The sequence below is a fragment of the Pelophylax lessonae genome (assembly GCF_965119305.1).
Source record: "Pelophylax lessonae genome assembly, chromosome: 12".
Classification (NCBI taxonomy): Eukaryota; Metazoa; Chordata; class Amphibia; order Anura; family Ranidae; genus Pelophylax; species Pelophylax lessonae.
In genome coordinates, this window is record NC_138779.1 from 187,142,022 (window position 1) to 187,166,795 (window position 24,774).

A 24,774-nucleotide genomic window follows, 5' to 3' on the forward strand; every position below is an offset into this window, starting at 1 on the left:
CTTGCAGCGGGATCAATTTTTGATTCCAGCACAAAGAACGTGGGTACTTAGTCTCCTCTCCTTCGCCATGACCCACAACTATTTTTGGTTTGGGGGCTCGTACTTCCTGCAGACAAAATGGGTGGCCATGGGTGCCAAATTTGCACCTAGCATGGCCAACCTGTTCATGGCGAAGTGGGAGGAGGACTTCGTTTTAAATGATCAAAGCCCGGAGTTGGTCCTCTGGAAGCGTTATATTGATGATGTCATAGTTGTCTGGAATGGCACGATGGACTCACTTGACGTTTTCTTCCGGGGATTAAATGACAATGACTTGGGCATTAAGTTACAACACGAAGCCAGTGAAAGTAATATCCACTTTTTGAATTTGGATATTAAGGTCAGTGGGGACTCGTTGGTGACCACAACTTTCTTTAAAACCACGGATAGGAACGGGTTTATTGGGAGGGATAGTTTTCATCATCCCTCCTGGCTAAACTCCGTACCTAAGAGTCAGTTCCTACGAGTAAGAAGGAACTGTTCTCACGTGGCAGACTACTTTCAGCAGGCCAGTGTCCTTAAGGGGCGTTTTTTGGATAAGGGATATGCTGAGGTGGATCTGAATAGGGTCATCAATGAGGTAGCTGATAGGGATAGGGCTTCAATGCTCACGGATACCCCAAAAGGTAATGCCTTTGACGGGAAAGTTGGGGTTCCGTTTATAACAACCTACACCCAACAATATCGGGACCTGAAGAATATCATCTCTAGGCATTGGAAAGTACTCCAGAATGATAGAGTTCTGGCTCCAGTGTTAGGAGATCAACCAAAGGTCATCTATCGTGGAGTCCCCCCTTTGAGGCTTCAGGTAGCGCCGAATGTGGTTGATCGACCTCTTAAATCTGCTTTTTTTCCTCAGATTAAGGGGTTTTTCCCATGCTGCAAGTGTGTTGTATGTAAGGCTAATGCCATTAAAGACAGGAAAGTGATATCTTTCCAGTCTAATGTTACTAAAAAAGTCTATACTATAGGCTTCTTTATCACATGCTCCACCAAAAATGTGGTTTACCTTTTGGAATGTCCCTGTGGCTTTCAGTATATCGGGAGGACAATTAGAACTATGCAAATAAGAGTTAACGAGCATCTGGGGAATATCCGGCACGGATTCCCCAAGCATAGTGTCACCCGACATTATCTGGAATGTCAGAATAAAAAGCCACAGGGACATCCATTATAGGTATCGATAAATTTACAGCAAATTGGAGGGGGAGCAATGTGAAACAAGAAATTTCAAGTAAGGAGACCCGTTGGATATTTGACATGAAATGTTATACGCCTCATGGTTTGAATGTAGACTGGGATGTCAACTGTTTTATCAATAACGGGTGACAGTAATGCATGCCAGTCTACCTCCCTGGTGCTCCTATACTGATAAAAGGGTTTTTTCCTCCCCTTTTTTAGCTTTTTAGCATTTTTAACCTTTTATTCAATACTGGAGAATTACTATCTGCATATTTATTAATCTTTTTTAAACAATGCTTTTATCAATTAATGGACTATTGTTTAAGCTTAGTATAATTTTTAGTAATATGAGGTTGCGGTAACACAAGTTTTATATATGTCATATTTATTTGTCTGTTATAAGTATGATATAATTGTGTATGATATAATCATGGCAGCTGCATTGTATTATATATGTTCCGCCTTGGGATTTTTTTCAGTTTCCCCTGAAGGTGTATATGTTTTTTTATGTGATCAGAATCATATAATTAACTATTTATGGATCACTTAGTTATAATTGCCCGTAATGGGTTAACTTTGTTTTTCCCTTTTTCCATGAGATCGCTGTGTTGTTCTTTATTGTGGGCGTCCCGGTTGTTGATAGATGCCTTGGAGTTAATAGTCCGCTGGATGTAGGATTAACCTGATTGGATGTTTCCTATTGGGTGACCTCTAGAGGGGAGTTCACTTCCTGGGTCTCTGGCACTGAGCAGCGGTGAAACGCAAGCTCTCCTGCAGTGAGATCGTGGACCGGAAGTGATGTATCTCCGCCGATGACATCACTTCCGGTGGACGTACTTCCGGTGGCTCCGGACTTCCGGGACCCCAGCGATCACTTACAAGGCCTGTTATTATAAATAGCGTGAGGACGGCGGCGGACACTGCCTTTGAGAATGTCCTAGGGAGGACGAAACATCAGGCACGTCCGCTTGTCTTCACGCCTGTTCCTGGTTTTTCACTTTATGCGCATTGATTTGTCTACAAATGTGAGTTGCCATTTATATATTTTTAATGAATAAAGCTGAGTAGATTACTATGCCATTGGAGTCTTCCTCTTGATTTTGAAGTATTTCACCTACTGCACGGGTTTATTTGGGATACTGGAAGCGTGCCCTCCTTGGATTGACCATCTTAGGATTGGTTTCAGCACTATAGAGGACCTCCTTCCCGGATTCATTTACCACCTGCTCATGTGACCCACTGTAACAGGGGGTCTAGGGTTCCGGTAAGCTGACATCTATAATCTGTTGCACGTGGTGATGATGTCTTCCATTTAATTGACTCCATCTTTGGTGGCTGGACTCTCACATCTTTTCATTGAGGATCATCATCTGTGTATTTTTTTGGACTCTTACTTTACAGTGTTTTGTCCTATATACATGATTGGCGCTGTACTTGTATTTATATCCTTACTGCCTTAGTTGTTTTTTTGTACTGGCTGCCTTATTATTCAATTATTGTTCATTAATCCTGACTGTGACCCGAGCGCGGCTTATTTTTCCCTATTAATATCTCCTAAACCATGCAGGTTTAGGAGATATTCATTTTACCTACAGTTAAGGCTTATCATAGGCTTACCTGTAGGTAGAAGTTTAATGGCGGAGTATACTACCGCTTTAAGTGTATGTAAACACGATCATAAAAATCTTATTTAAGCTTTGCAAATATGAAACATATATCACATTTTGGCCACTAGAGGGAACCGGCTATACATGCGTTAATCTCTTAGACATAGGACATTTCATTCAACTTGCACAAATGCTTCTGGCATTCGTACAGGGAATGTTTTATAAATAGATCCCATTGTGTCCTGTTCGATCATTTTTATTTATTCCAAAAATATGCAAATTTTACAATAAATATAAACCTGCCTAGACCAGTGAGGTGCTTGTCAACATAGCCTGAAAAACTGAAGGCAAAAAATATTCCTGTGAAAGCACAGGAGATAAAAAAAAATGGAGATATGAATTATAATTGATTAATGTATACTTTTCTCTGTTTAATCTCTTCAAAAAATTCACAACCTTTCTAATGCTTGTATCAATCTCATCCACAATGGACCCGGATGAGATATAAACTCATAATGGTGTGTAAGGCTCGCTGGACCACAAACACCACAAAGACAAAAACATAAAACAAAAAACACTTTATCATAACGTTGGGACGCCAGAATGATATCCACACAGGGGAGCTCCAACCGGCAATTACCATATAATTACATTAACAAATTGAATTTAGATACTGTAAGTTTGTAGTTACCCTGCATGGACCCCTGGAGTGCTTGAGATGGGGGTGGAAAGAACGGGTGGTTCAGGAGACTAAAAATAGAGATGGATATAAATGTATCCAACCATGGTGGCAAAAAGTTCTTCTTAACCATTTCCGGACCGCTTACAGTATATTTACTGAGGCAGGCTGGCTTGTACAGGTAAAACGACATAGATCTACGTCGCTCGCCTAGGAGGAGCTAGGGGGAGAGCGCGCGCCACCGGTGGCGCGCTCCTGCCCCCGATCCTTAGCAGGGAAGCCGATGCACATGTCAGACGGCTCCGATTGCCACCTGACACCCGCAATCGCTCCCCGCAGAGAAAGAAGGGCGGTCGGTTGTTGTAAACACAGTCGATCGTCCTTCTCCCTGAAATGATCACAGAGCTCATGTGATCCATCTATACAGGGAGTGCAGAATTATTAGGCAAATGAGTATTTTGACCACATCATCCTCTTTATGCATGTTGTCTTACTCCAAGCTGTATAGGCTCGAAAGCCTACTACCAATTAAGCATATTAGGTGATGTGCATCTCTGTAATGAGAAGGGGTGTGGTCTAATGACATCAACACCCTATATCAGGTGTGCATAATTATTAGGCAACTTCCTTTCCTTGGGCAAAATGGGTCAAAAGAAGGACTTGACAGGCTCAGAAAAGTCAAAAATAGTGAGATATCTTGCAGAGGGATGCAGCACTCTTAAAATTGCAAAGCTTCTGAAGCGTGATCATCGAACAATCAAGCATTTCATTCAAAATAGTCAACAGGGTAGCAAGAAGCGTGTGGAAAAACCAAGGCGCAAAATAACAGCCCATGAACTGAGAAAAGTCAAGCGTGCAGCTGCCAAGATGCCACTTGCCACCAGTTTGGCCATATTTCAGATCTGCAACATCACTGGAGTGCCCAAAAGCACAAGGTGTGCAATACTCAGGGGCATGGCCAAGGTAAGAAAGGCTGAAAGACGACCACCACTGAACAAGACACACAAGCTGAAACGTCAAGACTGGGCCAAGAAATATCTCAAGACTGATTTTTCAAAGGTTTTATGGACTGATGAAATGAGAGTGAGTCTTGATGGGCCAGATGGATGGGCCCGTGGCTGGATTGGTAAAGGGCAGAGAGCTCCAGTCCGACTCAGATGCCAGCAAGGTAGAGGTGGAGTACTGGTTTGGGCTGGTATCATCAAAGATGAGCTTGTGGGGCCTTTTCGGGTTGAGGATGGAGTCAAGCTCAACTCCCAGTCCTACTGCCAGTTTCTGGAAGACACCTTCTTCAAGCAGTGGTACAGGAAGAAGTCTGCATCCTTCAAGAAAAACATCACACGCGTCCAAGTACTCCACAGCGTGGCTGGCAAGAAAGGGTATAAAAGAAGAAAAGCTAATGACATGGCCTCCTTGTTCACCTGATCTGAACCCCATTGAGAACCTGTGGTCCATCATCAAATGTGAGATTTACAAGGAGGGAAAACAGTACACCTCTCTGAACAGTGTCTGGGAGGCTGTGGTTGCTGCTGCACGCAATGTTGATGGTGAACAGATCAAAGCACTGACAGAATCCATGGATGGCAGGCTTTTGAGTGTCCTTGCAAAGAAAGGTGGCTATATTGGTCACTGATTTGTTTTTGTTTTGTTTTTGAATGTCAGAAATGTATATTTGTGAATGTTGAGATGTTATATTGGTTTCACTGGTAAAAATAAATAATTGAAATGGGTATACTGTATATGATTTTTGTTAAGTTGCCTAATAATTATACACAGTAATAGTCACCTGCACACACAGATATCCCCCTAAAATAGCTAAAACTAAAAACAAACTAAAAACTACTTCCAAAAATAGTCAGCTTTGATATTAATGAGTTTTTTGGGTTCATTGAGAACATGGTTGTTGTTCAATAATAAAATGAATCCTCAAAAATACTCATTTGCCTAATAATTCTGCACTCCCTGTATAGGATCACATGTCTCTGTGGTTATTTCAGAAGCCACGCCCCCCCACAGTTAGAACCACTCCCCTAGGGTCACATTTAACCCCTTGATCACCTATACTGTTAACCCCTTCACTGCCAGTGTCATTATTACAGTAACAGTGCATATTGTTAGCACTGATTACTGTAGTAATGTCACTGGTACCCCCAAAAGCATCAAAAATGTCAGTTAGTGGTCCGATCTGTCCGCCACAATGTCGCAGTCCCGCTAAAAGACGCAGATCGCCGCCATTACTAGTACAAAAAAAAAAAAAACAATAAAAATGACATAAATCTTTCCCGTAGTTAGTAGACACGATAACTTTTGTGCAAACCAATCAAAATACGGTTATTGCTGTTTTTTTATACCAAAAAATATGTAGCAGAAAACAAATTGGCCTAAAATGTTAAAAAATTTAGATTTTTAATTTTTTTTGGGAATGTTATTTAGCAGAAAGTGAAAAATATTGTTTTTTTTTTTTTTTCAAAATTGTCGCTCTTTTTTTTGTTTATAGTGCAAAAAATAAAAATCGTAGAGGTGATCAATTACTACCAAAAGAAAGCTCTATTTGTGGGAAAAAAAGGACGTAAATTTCGTTTGGGTACAGCTTCGCACGACCGCGCAATTGTCTGTTAAATAACGCAGTGCCGAATCGCAAAATAGGGCCTGGTTATTAAGGGGGCAAATCCTTCCGGTCTTAAAATGGTTAAAAATCTCAGATGAACAAATACAATATTATAAGTAAATGTTCTGGAATGCCAGTAATGGGTGGAATAATTGCAGGTTCCCATCAGCTTGGTGCCAACAAATTAATGATGGATATAATGAGGTGCTAAATGCATATGATAAAAAAGCTCAAAGTTCACAGTGAGTGCAACAAAAAAGGCTCCTTTAAAAGTGAAAGTTCCAATATTAGATAAACTGACTCTTGTTCCGGATACTAACAGCTGATCATGCTCAGCCCTGCTCGCCTCTCCTCTGGGGATAATAGAGAAGCAGAGATGTATAGTAACTAAGTAGAACTACTTCACTACTGTACTTAAGTACTGAAAGGCGGTATCTGTACTTTCCTAGAGTAGAATTTTTTTCTCCTACTTCCACTTTTACTTCACTACATTTTTTCGATGACTTCAATACTTCTACTCCGATATTTTTTTTTTTGTGCTGCATAGTTACTCGTTACTATTATAAAAATGACCACTGCCAGAACAGTAGATGGCAGGTTTCATGAAGCTCAAAACGTGTGTATTATCAGCGCATACGAAAATAAATGCTACTGTATGTATAAATAAAAGCTGCATTTGAAATAATAAAAAACAATATGATGTTCAAACTTTTGACTTCTTTCTTTAATAACTACATAACACAGTACTTGTACTTTTACTTTCAGTACTTGAGTATCAAAATTGAAAAAAAAAAAACTACTTGCAATACTTAAGTACAAAAAATGTTGAATACTTTAGTACTTCTACTCAAGTCACTTTTTGATCGAGCACTTGTACTTTTACTCAAGTATGGGTTTCGAGTACTTTATACAACTCCGTAGAGAAGGCATCTCAGGGGATGTTAACTTTTAACCCGTAACTCCAGTTGTGAAAAAAATATGGAGGCCACCGCTGCTGACCTCTCATTGTGGAAATACTAGTTTTTTGATTGTCATGGTGATCCTTTGGCTTTCAGCTCCCAATCACACTTTTGTGTTGTGGTAATGCACACTAAAAAATTTACAATAATATTTATTACCACAATGCTGATCTTTCTCTGCTGCAATGTCTTTCTCTACTCCACTCTGTGACTGGACAGTGAAAGGAGAAGCAGCGTACTAATGAGTTCATCTCTGTGTCACGCTGCTCTCTCCCCCTATGTATACTGCAACACACCTAACTGGCTTATGGTGCTGCTTCTCTCTCCCCTCTCAGAGCTGTGCAATAGACTGCAAGAGACTGATTACAATACAAATTGGGTTGCTTACACTGCTCGACTTTACAAATGATAAATAGGAAATATTTAACCACTTTAACACCGGAGGATTTTGCTGTCTTACGTCCAGGCCACTTTTTGCGATTCGGCACTGTACAACTTTAACTGACAATTGCGTGGTCATGCAACGCCGTACCCAAACGAAATTTACATTCTTTTTTTCCCCACAAACAGAGCTTTCTTTTGGTGGTATTTGATCACCTGTGCGATTTTCATTTTTTGCGATATTAATAAAAAAAATCGACAATTTTGAAAAAATAACAATATTTTTCTAATTTGACAGTTAAAAAATATCCAATATATTCAATTTTTGTCATATATTTAGGCCACAATGCATTTAGCTACATGTCTTTGACAAAAAAATTCTCAATGAGCGTATTTTTAACCGCTTTAAGACCGGAATATTTTACCCCATTCCTGACCAGGCTATATTTTGCGATTCGGCACTGCTTTTTTTGCGATTCGGACAATTGCGCGGTCGTGCGACGCTGCACCCAAATTAAATGTATGTCCTTTTTTTCCCCACAAATAGAGCTTTATTTTGGTGGTATTTGATCACCTGTGCGATTTTTACTTTTTGCGCTATAAACAAAAAAAGAGCGACAATTTTGAAAAAATAACAATATTTTTCACATTTTTTTATATGAAATCCCCCCCCAAAAAATGTAAAAATCTAAATTTTTTAACATTTTAGGCCAATTGGTTTTCTGCTACATATTTTTGGTAAAAAAAAAATCGCAATAAGCGTATTTTGATTGGTTTGCGCAAAAGTTATCGCAGCTACCAACTACGGGAAATTTATGTCATTTTTATTGTTTTTTTTTTAAACTAGTAATGGTGGCAATCTGGCGGCGATCTGCGATTTTTTTTGCGGGACTGCGACATTGCAGCGGACAGATCGGACCCTTGACTGACATTTTTGACACTTTTGGGGGTACCAATGACATTACTACAGTAATCAGTGCTATAAATATGCACTATTACTGTAAAAATTACACTGGCAGGGAAGGGGTTAACTTTATTGGTGATCAAGGGTTAATGTATGCCTGGTGCTTCCTAACGTGTGTGGGGGGAGGGGACTGTGTGACACAGGGACAGATCGCATGTTCAGCTATGCTGAACCCTGCAATCTGACCCTGCCTGTCACAGAGGAGTTCCGCCCGCTTTGTTTACACAAGCGGGCGGATCTCCACACTCGATCCCCGACGATCGGGGAAGAGCGGCGGTGATCATCGCTGCTCCTCCCCTGGCCCGACTCCCGCTGTGACTGAAAACAGCGGGAGCGAGCCTCCGGCGGCGCGCGCGCCGCCCACAAGGGGGGGAGTCCAGCGACGTAGGTCTACGTTGCTGGACGATATCGAGCCACTTTGCCGCAGTACGGTCAACATGACCGGTCAGCAAGTGGTTAAAGGATAAATTCCCCTTTTGGAATATTTCAGCATCTGCACCTCCTCCCTTCCCTGTGACAGTGGGTGGGGGATTTTCTCCCAGCACCCGCTATCACAGTTTGAACACAGCGTGGCCATGTGGGGCTCCACCCACTGGTTGAGTCATTTATTTTTAGTTTCCTGTGAATGAATAGACTACTGTATCAGAGGTACAGGCAGACAGCTATCCTGAGGGTCTGCAGGAGCCAGACAATGCACCAGTGAAAAAATAATAATAATTGCACTTTTTTTTTAATCTGCAAAAAAAAAAAAGTGTATTTATTTATTTATTTTTTTTAAAAGGTGAACTTAACAAATAATCCTTTTTAAACAATGTTGAAGATACTGATTGGTTGCTGCAGTCCAATAGCATATTTTTGCACAATTTTATTAATGAGGCTTATCTTTTTAAAACTTTATAATATTACTCACCATAGACATTCAGATCTAGAGTGCTTTCCAGAGCTGTTTTTTGTGTCTGTACCTTTACTAAGTATTTCCCCTGGTCTGTGGTCTTAAGGCTGGCAATCTGCAATGATCCATTGGGAAAGGCAGTGATCCGAGGGTCATAAAGACGCCCAGGAATTAGGGGATCGCTGTCACCAGGAATATAGGCAAGAATTTGATGCTCATACGATGAAGTCAGTCCTTTAAACCAAGAGCAAGACTTAATTCTTTCAGTAATCCCAATAATGTTTAGAGTTGCAGATCCCTGGGTCACTGGATACTGAGGGATCAGCTGGATACTCATCATTCCACTGGACACATCCACCAACACACCGAGGAGAACTAAAAGAGAAAACAATAAAATGAAATCATAGCTTAAATCAGTGTTTCTCAACATTTTTTCAGTCAAGGCACCCTTTAAAAATGATGGACAGTTTTGAGGCATCCCATTCTAAAATGTAAAAGCTATTCTAATAGTTTTACATATTGCAGCAACATCCAGAAGTCCAAGTAGGACACCCAACGTTAGAGGTGATTTATTCTTCCAAAGCAAATACACCTTTGCAATCTGGTACTGACTAGTATTCCAATGTTTCTCTTCTCCCTCAGTTTTTCTCAATCACTCAGCTAATGTGACCCCAATGGTGATAAAGAGGGGCAGGGGTGGGTCAAAAAAGTATGCTTTGCAGGTGACTGAGACCTCTTCATCAACTGATGATGCCATTGGTCATTAGAATGTTGACAGCCAGAAGGTTGTTGTAATGGTGCATAATGAAAACCTGTACCTTAGTGTAACTGTAAGGCAGGCTTCATCCACACGTTGACTTGTATACAATTTTTGTGCAATTTTTAGGCATTTTGCCAAGGCACCCCTGAAGAAGCTTGGTTGAAAAAGGCTGGCATAAATAATGCAAAAGAACTACATTATATAATTTACATCATGACATACATTGGTACATTTATTATAAAAAAATTACGTTATGAAGTGGTAAGGGACCTTAGCTTTAGCAGGCTTCTTATCCTAACTTGTAGGCAGGGTCTACTAGGCTATGTTCTACCAAATTTTGGTTATCACTGTATGGCCCTGTAATAGTTAAATATGTTTATTGTGTAAAATATGTTTATTGTGTATTTTGCTGCCAGGCTGTCGAATGTTAGGAGGGGATTAATGTTGTTGGCTCCCGGGTATAAATAGCACTGCCCTCTTGTGGCATGCTATAAAATTCAATGGGAATCAACTATGCAGGGCCTTCGATGGGGAATGGCATGGAGGAATGCTGTAACATGTAGAACTGTTCTTGCTATTTTTCTTGCCCTTAGACTGGGTACCCAGTCGAGGTACCAAAGTCAGATTAATCTGAGATGGACTCTGTTCTATAGACTTTGCACTGTTCTCTCCTGTCACCTTTTTTCTCTTGGTGTTAGGTAAACTTGTCAGAAGTGATTCATGCTGATAACAGGAGCGAAGCAGCAGACAGAAATGACACTTAGTGCTCTTAACCACTTGCCTACTGGGCACTTCCTACCCAGGCCAATTTTCAGCTTTCAGTGATGTCACTTTGAATGACAATTGCGCAGTCATGCATTGCTGTACCCAAAAAAATGTGTTACCATTTTTTTGAGACACATAGAGCTTACTTTTGGTGGCATTAAATCACCACTGGGTTTTTATTTTTTGCTAAAATTTTGAAAAAAAAATTTTTTTCTTTAGTGTCTGGTATAACATTTTGTAATTAAGTCGTTTTTTGCCTTCACTGATGTGCGCTGGTGAGGCTGAACTGATGGGCACTGATGAAGAGGTACTGATAGGTGGCACTAATATGCAGTACAGATTAGCACTGATAGGCAGCATGGATAGGCAGCACTGAAGGGCAACACTAAATGGCACTGATAGACAATAAAAGGCAGCACTGACTTGGCTCACTGATGGGTACTGATTGGCATCACTGATGGGCACTGTTGGGGCTGCACTGATTATCAGGGCAATGATGATCAGTGCCCTGATTATCTGTGCAGATCTCCCCTGTGAGGAAATGCTGCGGACCTGCTCTCCTCTCCCTACACGCTGTCAGTGTGAGGAGAGGAATGCCGATAACTGGCATTTCCTTTTTTACATGTGATCGGCTGTGATTGCACACAGATGATCACATGGGTAAAGAGCCTTGTCATCAGCTTTTTACAGAGATCAGTGATGCGCCACGTCCCAGAGACAGTGCGCACCACCTATAGTCGTGCCCCCGTGAGGGCACGCATGCGCAGCGCGAGTGGGAGGACGTCATATGAGGCAGTTAATTGAGACAAGTACACACTTGGGATATGCTCTGCTCATATTTCATGTCTGAGGTTTACAACCACTTTAAGTTCTGCTTTAAACGTAAAATTGCATTAAAAATTGCATGGTACATTAAAGCTAGGAACACATTAGTAGAATTTCAAATGAAAACTTCTACGAAAAGGTTTAGGAAAATGTGCTTTTAGAACATTTCAATGTCATTTGAAAGTAATTCAAGATTGTGTTTGCTTTTAAAGTTTATTTTTGTTTTTTTTTTAATCGCCGCCATTACTCGTTAAAAAAAAAAACACCAAAAATGACAGAAATCTTTCCCTTAGTTAGTAAACGCAATAACTTTTACGCAAACCAATCCAAATAATTTTTTTTTTACCAAAAATAGTGAGAAAACAAATTGGCCTAAAATGATAAAAACTTTAGATTTCATATAAAAAAAATGTGAAAAATATTATTTTTTCAAAATTGTCGCTCTTTTTTTGTTTATAGCACAAAAAGTAAAAATCGCACAGGTGATCAAATACCACCAAAATGAATCTCTGTTTGTGGGAAAAAAAAGGACGTAAATTTAGTTTGGGTATGGCATTGCATGACCGCGCAATTGTCAGTTAAATTCGCACAGTGCCGATTCACAAAAAGTTGCCCAGACGTAAGACAGCAAAATCCTCCAGGGGTAAAGTGGTTAAACAGAATTCATCTCAGAACAAAGCCTTGTGGTTGAATAAAAAATATCAGCATAAAGAATGGTACTTGCATTGAGAAGTGCCGCTTGTGCTGATGGCTGCTTAGTTGAAATCTTCTGGGGTTGAAGGGGCAATACTGTTACCTAAACATTTTTTACCTTAACACAGGGAATGCATTAAGGTAAAAAATATTTAGGCTTTAGAATCACTTTAACGTTTGATTTTGGAATGAATGGACTTTACCAAAGGAATATCACATGCAGTGTTAGAAATTGTTATATTTCAGAAAAATTTTCCATCCTGATCCTTCAAATTTTTTCATCACAGTCAAAAACAAATGTTGACCCCATTACTAATTGGAAAACCAAACTAAAATTCTTACATTGAAAAATGTCTAAATAAGTCCCACCAGTGTATACCCAAGTGCTTTACATTTTAGGAGGAGACCATTGAATACTCTACGATTTAGCCCAACTAAATGAAAAACACATTAGATAAAGAAGCTCAGGTGGGTGAATGTGTCTTCCATTTTTTTTTTAGAAACTGAAAACAGAGGATTAGGGAGTTCAGTATGAACATTTATTCTATTTGAGGGTGCTGATTAAGTCTGGAGGCTCAGTTTCACACATGCTTGATGTGAATATTTTCAGTTTCTCTAATTAGCAGCTCTGGTTAATGCAATTATGTGCATGTATACAAATATGGATTACCGTATTTATCGGCGTATAACATGCACTTTTTCCTCCTAAAAATGGAGAAAAAGTAGCTGTGCGTGTTATATGCCAATATAAAAAAAAAATGTCCAGAAAGCAGCGCCGAGAGGTAGAAGGGGTGGGCGGCGCCGAGGAGAAGGAAGGACGCGCTGTCTTTGGAAGTCCCACCTCCTATGCCGATGTCAATCATAGGCGGCGGGACTTCAGATGAGAGCGCGTCCTTTCTTCTCCTCTGCGCCGCCCACCCCTTCTACTTCTCGGCGCTGCTTTCTGGAAATAAAAGTGATGTGTATAGTGACGCTGGCGAGGCTGTTATTATGGGCGCTGGCGAGGCTGCAATTATGGGCACTGGTGAGGCTGCATGAATGGGCACTGGGGAGGCTGCAATTATGGGCACTGGCACTGGTGAGGCTGCAATTATGGGCACTGGTGCTGGGGAGGCTGCAATTATGGGCACTGGTGCTGGCGAGGCTGCAATTATGGGCACTGCAGAGGCTGCATGTATGGGAACTGGCGAGGCTGCAATTATGGGCACTGGCGCTGGCGAGGCTGCAATTATGGGCACTGGCGCTGGCGAGGCTGCAATTATGGGGACTGGCGCTGGCGAGGCTGCATGTATGGGCACTGCGCTGGCGAGGCTGCATGTATTGGCACTGCGCTGGCGAGGCTGCAATTATGGGCACTGGTGCTGGCGAGGCTGCAATTATGGGCACTGGCGCTGGCAAGGCTGCATGTATGGACACTGGCAAGGCTGCATGTGTGGGTACTGCACTGGCGAGGCTGCATGTATGGGCACTGCACTGGCGAGGCTGCATTTAAGGACACTGCGCTGATGAGGCTGCACTCGTGGGCACTGGTAAGACTACATTTAATTTTTAAAAAATGTTCTGAGTTCAAAGCTGTTTATTTTAAATTTCAGCTTTTTTCCTGAAATTTCTGCCCTAAAATTTAGGTGCGTGTTATACGCCGATAATACGGTAACTATTTAGGTAAGCAGAAAAAAAATGCAACTTACAAACTACATAGTCATTAATTAAAAACCGCTATTAAATAATTCCTTTTTTTTTTAACTGAAGATAAGGCTTATTACAAACTTATGTTCAAATAATTGAAGTGTATTGTGAAAGCAAAAACAGGTAGATAAACATAAAAATAAATATACTGATATTATATAGGCAATACAAAGGGCATTACAGTCACCAGCAATCCCCCTTTGAACTGGAAGGTCTTTTAAACTCCAATGGCAGCCTGCCAAATAGTAAATTCTAGCACTTCAGAAATCAGGATGCACATAAGATATATGAGTATATACTATATTCCAGGTTTTACATGCATGAACACATTGTAAATGCCTATAGAAAAAAACTAAATTGAATCCCCCCCCCCCCCCCCTGCATCCTAAAACCCAGTGTGGTCTTACTTTACCTGTAATAATAGAGCCGCACATCTTGTAATCGTTTATCTTCTTTACTACTCTACTACTATACTTTGTTCTTGCAGGAATGAGGATGTGGTATACTTGTAACTGGTCATATTAACACCAAACTTGGGACTTCCCAATCTGCAAACTATCTATTTCTTGTCTTGCAAGTGAGATGCTGGTATTTCACACTTTTTGGTTTCCCCTGGGCTACCCGTAGCAACTGCATTCAGACATCTTATAACTTTACGTTCTTGGCTCAGTCAAAGATCAGTCTAGGGGTTGTTGTTTTGTTGTTTTTTTTATGTTGGGATAGAAGAAGGGAGGAGTGGGATACTACAACGTTTGAACTATTCGCAATTCTGAGGACTCAAACTTGTGGATGCGGCAGGGCTGCTACTTCATCCTGTATTTTTCTTCAGGGCACTGCCCTAGCACCCTCTTTCTCTGTACCAGCCGACACCCGTCCACTGACTGCACTCCCCAGAGTGGTCCCCTTCCTGGGCAGACCCCTGGGCAAGATCCTCTGTACAGACCATACGGCTTTCCAGATTCTCGCAGTGCCCCAACTCCTCACTCAGCTCTCCTGGGCCTCTGGGTTTAGCTTCACACTGCTGGTTCACCAGGGCGAATGCCTGTGACCATCACCATCCACTTCAGAAGAGGAAGCAGCCGCCACCCTCCTTCTGGGACTCTGCTTCCCGCCAAAAACCTCTACCTCATGTGCCCCTGACTTTATATACCCCATCCCACAATGCACCGAGACAACTGTCTGTGCCAATCCCTGGGGCTGTAACAAAGCCTGTGTGTCATTGGCCAGGTTTCCTCCACTGTCCAATGTGCCTCTCCATTGGGAACAGTGGGGACACTCCCTCAGACCATATGAGTCACACACACTGGGCACACTGAGCAGACCTAACTCACAGATCCTGCTCCCTGTTAAGCAGAGTGCAATATAGAATTTACCTGCTGCTCTTCTGATAGGCAGACCGAGCCAAAAACTATACTCTCTAGCACCTATCTAGGAGGGTGCTACACAAGTATAATAATATTTTACTGTATACTATATATAATATAAGATAAAGTCTGATTTTAGATTTTTCACTAGGGTATTCTGGCTTAAGTCCTGAATTTAGCAAACATACTCCACTTTTTTCACCAGTGGTATATGTACGTAACCCCTAAGGGTCAGTTTTTGTCCTACGTGCATTAACCTGACCTGTCCCCACTGTAGGTGCAATAACCCCTCTGTGATCAGCCTCCACAATTCAGACTAAAAACCAGTGACAAGTCCTATTTTACCAGTCCTTACAACATGTACATTAACATGTACATCAGTAATTTATTTCAAAAAGTGAAACTCATATATTTTCTATAGATACGTTACACACGGAGTGATATTCTTCAGACATTTCTTTCTTTTAATTTTAATTTTGGCTAACAGCTAGTGAAAACCCAATATTCAGTATCACAGAAAATGAAAATATTACATAAGATCAATAAAAAAAAAAGTATTTTAATACAGAAATGTTGGCTTACTGAAAAGTCAGTCCATGTACCGTATAGTAGGCACTCAATACTTGGTCGATTTTTTATCAAGTCCAAACTCAGCGCAGCCGCCTATAAGGAAATTCTAGAGTACTTCATGCTTCCCTCTGCTGACTAGCTTTATAGGGATGCTGATTTCATTTTCCAGCAGGACTTGGCACCTGTCCATGCTGGTTTATTGATCATGGTATCACTGTGCTTGATTGGCCAGAAAACTTGCCTGACCTAAACCCCATAGAGAATCTGTAGAATATGGTAAAGAGGAAGATGAGAGACACCAGACCCAACAATGCAGATGAGCTTAAGGCTGCTATCAAAGAAAACAGGGCTTCCATAACACCTCAGCAGTGCCACAGGCTGATCACCTCCATGCCCCGCCGCATTGATGCAGTAATTCATGCTACAGCAGGGGAAAAAATGCCTTCCTGATCTACTGAGATGCAATCAGATATTACCTGGATCAACTTTACCTATAAATATTAGTACCCAGATATATTATTTACACCTAGGAAATAATCCAGGCCTTTTTTAAAACAATCTACTGAGCTGGCCAGAACCACCACTCGAAGGAGTCTATTCCACATTTTCACAGCTCTTACGGTCAAAAAACCTTTCCGTATTTTGAGCCGAAATCTCTCTTCCTCTAGACATAAGGAATGCCCCCTTGTCCTCACCAAAACCAAGTTCACTATATGGACCCCTTATGTATTTATACAAGTTGATCATATCCCCCCTTAATCTCCTCTTCTCAAGAAAGAAAAAATTCAGTTCCGCTAATCTTTCCTCATGGCTGAGCTCCTCCATGCCTCTTATCGGTTTGGTTGCTCTTCTCTAGCATTTATCCAGTTCCCTGATATCCTTTTTGAGAACTGGTGCCCATACTGAACTGCATATTCCAGATGAGGTCTTACTAATGATTTGTACAGGGGCAAAATTATATCTCTCTATCTCTGGAGTCCACGCCTCTCTTAATACAAGAATGGACTTTGCTTGCTTTGGAAACCGCAGCTTGGCATTGCATGCTATTATTAAACCTATGATCTACCAGAACACCCAGATATTTCTCTACTATGGATTCCCCCAGTTGTACCCCCCCCCCCCCCCCTAGTATGTATGATGCATGCATATTCTTAGCCCCAAGTGCATAACTTTACATTTATCAACATTTAACCTCATTTGCCACATAGTTGCCCAATGAAACAGTTCATTGAGGTCAGCTTGTAAGTTGGAGACATCCTGTAAGGAAGTTATTCCACTGTATAGCTTGGTGTCATCTGCAAAGACTGAAATAGTACTTTTAATAAATTGATATTCCTGCGAGCTAAATGGGTCTAGCACTTCCCTATGGGTATTGCAGCGAGCACAGCACTCTCTCTAAAGTGTATATGATCAAAATAAATTTAAATAATGCTGCGCAATATAAAGTGCTCCAATATGCTGCGCAATATAAAGTGCTTGTGTATATATATATATATATATATATATATATATATATATATGTACAAAATATAATCAATGAGTATAAAAGGTAATAAATTATTATATAAATAAAGTGCAATTAATATTTATAGGGTGACAATAAATAAATAAAAAAGTTCATTCAATATTTGTAGTGACAAATAAAGTGCATTCAATATTTCTATGGTGACAATAAATAGACAATAAAGTGCATTCAATATTTGTAGTGACAATCAATCATCAAATGTAAAGTGCATAAGGTGCCTATATAATCAACAATAAGTGATTATATAAACATTTTTGAAAACTAATAATCATAAGTGAATTATCCAAGTGAAAACCATATTCAAAATAAATAGTACAAAAAGTGCCTGGTGATATTTTTCAGTGCTGGATATTGCACTTCCCATAGACTTCTTATGAATAGTCCATTAAAACTGTGCATCCAATAACAGCCTCTGTAGTGACCTCCACTGCAACACCCTGCGTGTCTGGGTTCTCACCTCCACTCCTGCAGCCTAGGGGTTAAGCTAGGCCATATAGCGCGGATTACCCTCTCAAGGTCACCTTTCACTGAGTACTTTTTTCCTTTCAATGATTTTTATTAGAGAATAACAAATTCAATTAACAGTTGAAATGATACATAAATGAAGACGATCTCGTAACAAGAAATTGTAGAAGAACATATTACATCATAGTCAAGCGGGCCTCTGGCAAACAATGCAGTTATCACACCAAGAGATAAACCATGAGAAAAAAAAAAGGGGCAAACCTTGCTACAAATATATCTCAGCAGAAGGTCACCATCTAGTAAGTGCGGGGGGTTGCCCCCGAAACAGTAGGTCACCACTCCCGAGACACCCCAAAAGGGAGCACTCTGTGTCTCGGAGGCGGTGCTCCACCAATCAGCTACGTAATCGTATAGTAACCCAAATAATCAACACAACAAAGGTGCACTACAAGAGGGTCGTATATCAACCAGCCCTAGGTGAATCTAGAAAAGTACCTGAACTACAGGATTCGAAAATATCTCAAGCCTAACCCAACTGAACCAGAAAAAGGGACTCCGGACCTTGTCCTAGAGGCCCTCACTGGAGAGATCATCCACAGATTGTTATGAGTACCGTAGAACATACAATACAACAAAAAGTGAAAAGGGAGAAGGAAGAGAAAGGGGAAAAGAAGCAGACAGGTTAGGAAGAGAGAAGGGAGAGAAAGCAAAGGGAGTCCAAGAAGTGAAGGAGGTTCCCGCGATCCAACTCCTGAAGACGCTGCGGAAACAGAGAACGATAATAAAAAAAAAAAAAAAAAAAAATTTTTTGGAAAAGTAAGAAAGGTCCAGCCTCAGACCAGTGTCTGAGAATCATTAAATAGTCACATTAACGTGAACTGCCCAGGGTTCCCAGATCTTTTCAAATCTCTCTCTGGAATTGTCCAGAATACTAAACATCTTCTCCTGTGCCATTATCCATGAGATTTTACGCTTAGCCAATTGAAGTGAAACTGAGGGCAGTTTCCACTGCCTGGCTATCGTCATCTTGGCACCGAGGAAGATGTAGAAGATGAGGATCTGTGTGTGTTTAGGGACATTAGGAATGCGTTGGCTCAACAGGGCCTGAGCCGGGGACGGATGTACTGTGAGACCAGTAATCTGTCGGATTATATGATAAACCCGCCGCCAAAACGTCCTAAGTTTAGGGCATTCCCAGAAGATGTGGAGAATAGTGCCAGTCAGGCCACAATCACGAAAGCAGGTTGGAAGCGTGGAGGGAAAAATGGTGGCCAATCTAGCGGGTACCATGTACCATCTCATGAGAACCTTAAGGTTAGCTTCCATGAGACCGATGTTGTGAATACCCCGGAAAGAACGTCCAACGTTTGCGTGCCACTCAGAGAGGTCCCAATCTAGTTTGAGGTCCTGCTCCCATTTGAGCATGTAGGTAGTTTTGGTACTTGCGTCATTTAGAAGAGCATAGATGAGGGAGATTCCCCCTTTGACTTCAACAATATTGGCACACCACTGTTCATAGGGCGTTACCCGCAGGGGTTCAGTAAATTTGGACCTAAGTGAGTGGAGAAAGTGTGAGATTTGGGTCAGCCGGAATCTCTCGACAGGTGGCATCTTCAACTTCGTGGTACAATGAGAGAAAGTGATGGGGCCCGAGCTATCTAAAAAGTGACCAATTCTGTACAGGCCTTTGTCAGTCCACCATTTAAATGCCGCTATGTTCACACCAGGAGGAAAGGCCGGGTTATGGAAAATATGAGTGAGAGGAGCCCAGGGGGAAGTGACTTTGAATGATTTGTGTATTTTATCACAAATGGAAAAAGAATGCGAAAGGGAGGGGGCCATCACTGGAGGGCGGGAATGAGCAGGTCTCCAGAGCAGGTAATCAATTGTGTGTCGGGGGACCGCTTGACGTTCCATATAGTACCAATCAGGCTTCGCCCCCCTGGAATAGATGATGGAAAATTGGGCCAGTTGCGCTGCTTGATAATATTTCCAGAGGTCTGGAACTCCCAAGCCCCCCTGTTTCCTGGAGCGCAGGAGTGTGTGTCTATTGATCCTATGCCCCTTTCTACCCCAGATAAACTTGAAAATATGCCCTTGCAATTTCAGGATGTGGGACTTCAGCACCGGGATTGGAAGCGATCGGAACAGATAGAGAATACGTGGCAGGAGAGTCATCTTAATCGCATTAATCCTGCCTAACCAGGAAATGTGACAACGGGACCAATCAGAGAGATCCTGTTTCAATTTTTGTATCAAGGGTGGGTAATTAGCTGAATAGAGTCCATCTATTGTGGGAGTCAATGAGACACCTAGGTATGGAATGGCATCCGAGTGCCAAGAAAAGGGAAAATGGTCTTTAAGGCGTTCCACCAATGGCTCAGGGAGGGTGACATTAAGTGCTAGAGATTTAGTCATATTGACCCGCAAACCCGATGCCGCCCCGAAGGTGTCCAGGAGAGAAATTATATTGGGAAGGGATATCAGCGGTGAGGTTATGAAAAGCATTATGTCGTCCGCGAACAGTGCGCATTTGTGGGTCTCCGACCCGCATTGTAGGCCGTGAATATCTGGGTGAAGACGGATAGCCGTAGCTAGGGATTCCAAGGCTATGGCGAAAAGGAGTGGGGAGAGAGGACACCCCTGTCTCGTTCCTCTGCGGATTGGAATGTCGGCAGAGTAGTACCCCTGCATCCGGATTTGAGCCACCGGGTGGGAGTATAGGGCTTGGAGCGTAGCGAGAAAAGTGGGGCCGAAACCCCATTTTTCGAGAGTGCGCAAAAGAAATGGCCACGATAGGGAGTCGAAGGCCTTTTGCAAATCCAAGGAAAGTAGAAACCCAGACTGAGAAGGACCTCCGTCCCACCCAGAGTTCAGCAAAGAGATAGCATCTACCACCCTCCGTATCTGGTCAGGTCCCTGTCTACCCGGGATGAATCCCACTTGATCCTTATGAATGTACTGGGCAATAAAGCTGGATAAGCGGTTGGCAAAAATTTTTGTCATAATCTTAAGATCATTATTAATGAGAGAAATTGGTCTGTAATTGCCCACTTCTGAAGGATCTTTTCCTGGTTTGGGGATCACTGAAATGTAGGCTTTGTTAGAGGCTTCTTCTAGGCGAGCGCCGCCCCTGAGGGCATTGAAAAACCTGACCAGATAAGGAGATAGGACCGACGCAAATGTCTTATAATAAGTGTTGGAGAAGCCGTCGGGGCCCGGGGTGGAGTTGGGGCGGAGAGCCTTGATAACATCCCGCACCTCCTGTTCCTCAATAGGGGATTCCAAGATGGATCTATGTGAGGACGTGAGACAGGGGAGTGGCACATTGTCTAGAAAAGAATCAGGGTTGTCCCCCTTATGGGGGGAAGGAGCAGCATAAAGCCGCGAATAGAAGGAATGGAAGGCATCCATGATAGTATTAGGATTACTAGAAAGGACACCAGCGGGAGATTTTATTTTGGGCAGGGAAATCGCCCTAAACTTAGGGGAGAGTTTTGAAGCCAGTTTTGTCCCCAGTTTATCCCTAAATGCATAAGAGCGAGCTTCCTGCCAACGGAGACTTTTTTCCGCTCTGGAGGTAAGAGCCAGGTTAAGCGATAATTTAGTGGCATGTAATTCTGCCAGGGAAGTAGAAGTAGGAGAGCGCTTGTGAGCTTTACGGAGGCGAGTATACTCCGTCTCTAAACGAGTGATATCAATCTGCCTCTCCCTTTTGATTTTCGCCCCTAGCTGAATTAAGTAGCCCCGCAGTACTGCCTTATGGGCTCCCCAGAGGGTGGAAGGGGTAGTGTCAGGGAGATCGTTAAGAGCAAAGTAGTCGCGAAGTGTAGATTCTATCATGGCGCATATAGCGGGGTCACTTAGAATAGATTCGTTAATTCTCCACGGGGAGGGGCCCCCGTGGTGAAGGGAGCATGAGAGCTGCAGGGTGACCATAGAATGGTCCGACCATGGGACATCCCTGATTTTAGACTTCCGGGCAGAAGGAATGTCTGTTGTGGGGATGAAGATATGGTCAATGCGTGCCAGCGTATTGTGGGGGGCAGAAAAATGGGTATAATCTCGGGAAGAAGGGTTCAATTCGCGCCATATATCTATAAGGCCCAGCGCGTGAAGCGATCTGGCCACTCGAAGGCTTTGTTTAGAGGGTCCGCGAAGTTTGCCACTAGAGGATGCAGATTTATCTAAGGAGCAGTCGAGTGCCAGGTTAGAGTCCCCCCCAATGACAACGCGTCCCTCTAAATGGGGAGAGAGAAGGAGAAGCATCTCAGAAAGGAATTTCGCTTGCCCCTTGTTAGGGGCATAGTAGGAGACAAACGTGTACAAAACATTGTGGATGTGGCCTTTGACGAGAATGTAGCGACCTTGTGGGTCCCGAACGGTGTGAAGGTGCATGAAGGGAAGAGATTTTGCAAAGAATATAGCCACCCCTTTCTGTTTGGAGGGAGCATTGGCAAGAAAAAACAAGGGGTATTTATGGTGGACATATGTCGGTTGATATGTGTCTGGAAAGTGAGTCTCCTGAAGCAGGAGAACCCCCATGCCTTGGGAATGATAATGCTGAAACACCTTTCTGCGTTTAACAGGTGAATTTAAGCCCTGTGTGTTGTGTGATGCCACCTGTAGAGAGGAGACCGTACTCACGTTAGGCTGCATGGTGCACGGGTGGGAGATACGCTGGTGGAGGCGGCCCGGCAAGGTCCCGAGAGTTTCCCCGCAGGAGTCGAATCACAGCTTCAGCAGGCGCGATGAGAACAGTAGTGAATCGGTTGAACCGCAGGAACCTGGAGGGGAGAAAAACAAGACAGGAAAAAGAGAAGAAGAAGAGGGAAAAAAGAACAGCAGAGAAAAAAGAAGGCTGCAAGAGCGTGGTCTTGCAGAATGATGAGGAGACCGTGGGCGGAACCCACCGTTCCCCATCGCATGAACAAATGCGTCCTGAACCGGTCAGGGCGCATTCCTGAAGGAGGCAAGATGAAGTCATCTTACGTCCAACAGGAGGAGGCACACTAAGGCCTCTCCGGCCATAGGGCCCCAGGCCGGCATACCTGTAAATATAAACAGCAAAAAGTAAACAAGCACTAAAATCACCCCTATGGATATATAATGAGAGCAAATGCCCAAAAGGCATCTTGGGGAGGTGAGGACAAGGGAGGAGGGAAGGGAAAGGTACCACAGGAAGGGGAAGAGTGCAAGGAGAGGGAGGGGGAGCGGGGAGTGAGAAAAAACGAGTGGAGAGTAGTGGGAAACAGGTAAGTGGAGGGGTACTTGGAGGAGGAAGGAAGCTAGGGATCGTACGGCAAATAAGTAAGCAGTCAATAATGAACAATAGTCCTGGCTAAAAAAAAAAAAAAAAAAAAAAAAAAAAAGTAAGGTCAATTAGGGCACAAAGTATGAAAGGGAATGTTTGCTGGAAAAGAGACAAGTTAACAATCCAAAAACAGACCCGAAAAGGGGGCCAATAAGAAAGGGAAAAAAGAAAAAAAGTAAAAAAAATTTGTATCGGGAGGTAGGGATCAGCAGGGACCCCGTTCAGGCGAAGAAGGATGAACTTCGACGACCGATGAAAGAAGATTCCTGAAGACCAGCGAGGACATCAGGGAGGCTGGACATCACGGTGGCGCTTCGTCTGTTGCTGGTTCCATACTGAGGACAAAGGGCTGATCGGTGGGGGACGCTTGGAAGATTCCCTCCTGGAGGTGGACGGTACAGGAGAAGGGTCTCTTGTGATAATACCCAGTCGTAGGAGCAGGCCTTCACCCTCCTGGAAGTTGGAGAAGCCATGAGTCTTATTCTGAAATTGGAAATTCAACCTGAAGGGGAAGGACCACCAATACTTCAGTGATCTAGAAGCAAGCACCTGCGTGAGCGGCTTCAAAGCTCTGCGGCGCTGAATAGTGAGGGGGGAGAGGTCCGCAAAGAGTTGAATCTAGTGGCCTTGGATGGAGAGAACCTCTCTACCCCTACTCTTTTTCATGAGCTCTTCCTTGACTCCGTAAAAATGCGTCTTGACGATAACATCCCTGGGGAGGCCATCTTTGCGGGGAGGTTGGAGGGCTCTGTGTGCCCGATCGAGTTCCAAGCGATGATCAGAAATATCCGGGATAATATCTTTAATAAAGGATTTGATAGTGGCAGGAATGTCCGTGATGATCTCAGGGATCCCCCTGACCCTGAAATTCAAGCGTCTGCTTCTGTTTTCAAGATCATCCAGTTTACTGAGTGCTGTGTCCAGCTGATCTTGTATAGTCTGGATGCAAGCAGTATTTTGATTGGCCCGTGCGACCGTTTGATCCAAGGTGTTCTCGATTGCTTCAATCCGGGTGCCAATGTTCTGGAGTTCCGCTTTAATGGAGCCCGTGATCTGTGAGGCATTTTGAGCAAGGCCAGTGGCCAGCATTTCTGAGAACTTAGCCATTAAGAGTGAGAGATCAGGGAAATGTCCTAGAGAGTGGGGGCCCAGCTGGTGTGGTGAAGCCAGGGCCTCAGGTGGATGCAGCCCCTGGATCCCTGGGGCTTGTTCCAGGGTCCTGCTGAGGAGAGATTCTGTAGAGGCCGGTGAGGCAAGTGCGGGCTGTGGGAGGTATGCGGGGGTCGCTGGGGAGGACCAGGGATCTGGGGAAGCTGAGGGGGTGTCCATATTGAAAGCAAGAACGTCTCCTACCTCCCTCTGGCTGTGATCCTCTGAGGGGAGGAAAGGTGCGGTCGCCATCTTGGCCGGGTCCCGCTCTGGAGAGGAGAAGTGCAGGCGGCGGGAAACCTCTTTCCGGCAACCCGCTGACATCCAAGGGGGGGCCGCTGGAGGAG

General features: G+C 43.0%; 1 protein-coding gene across 1 annotated transcript in view; it reads right to left on the reverse strand.

The window, feature by feature from the left end:
- Positions 1 to 23,751, reverse strand: part of LOC309568954 (cell adhesion molecule CEACAM8-like) — a gene marked incomplete at both ends in the record, with an annotated part of 38,532 nt that extends 14,781 nt beyond the window's left edge. The window contains 5 exons of the mRNA XM_082274719.1: positions 9,330 to 9,686; positions 19,407 to 19,516; positions 22,644 to 22,751; positions 22,878 to 23,015; positions 23,615 to 23,751. Coding sequence (XP_082130845.1) covers positions 9,330 to 9,686; positions 19,407 to 19,516; positions 22,644 to 22,751; positions 22,878 to 23,015; positions 23,615 to 23,751 — 850 coding nt within the window. The remainder of the gene's footprint in view (positions 1 to 9,329; positions 9,687 to 19,406; positions 19,517 to 22,643; positions 22,752 to 22,877; positions 23,016 to 23,614) is intronic.
- Positions 23,752 to 24,774: the final 1,023 nt, after the last annotated feature.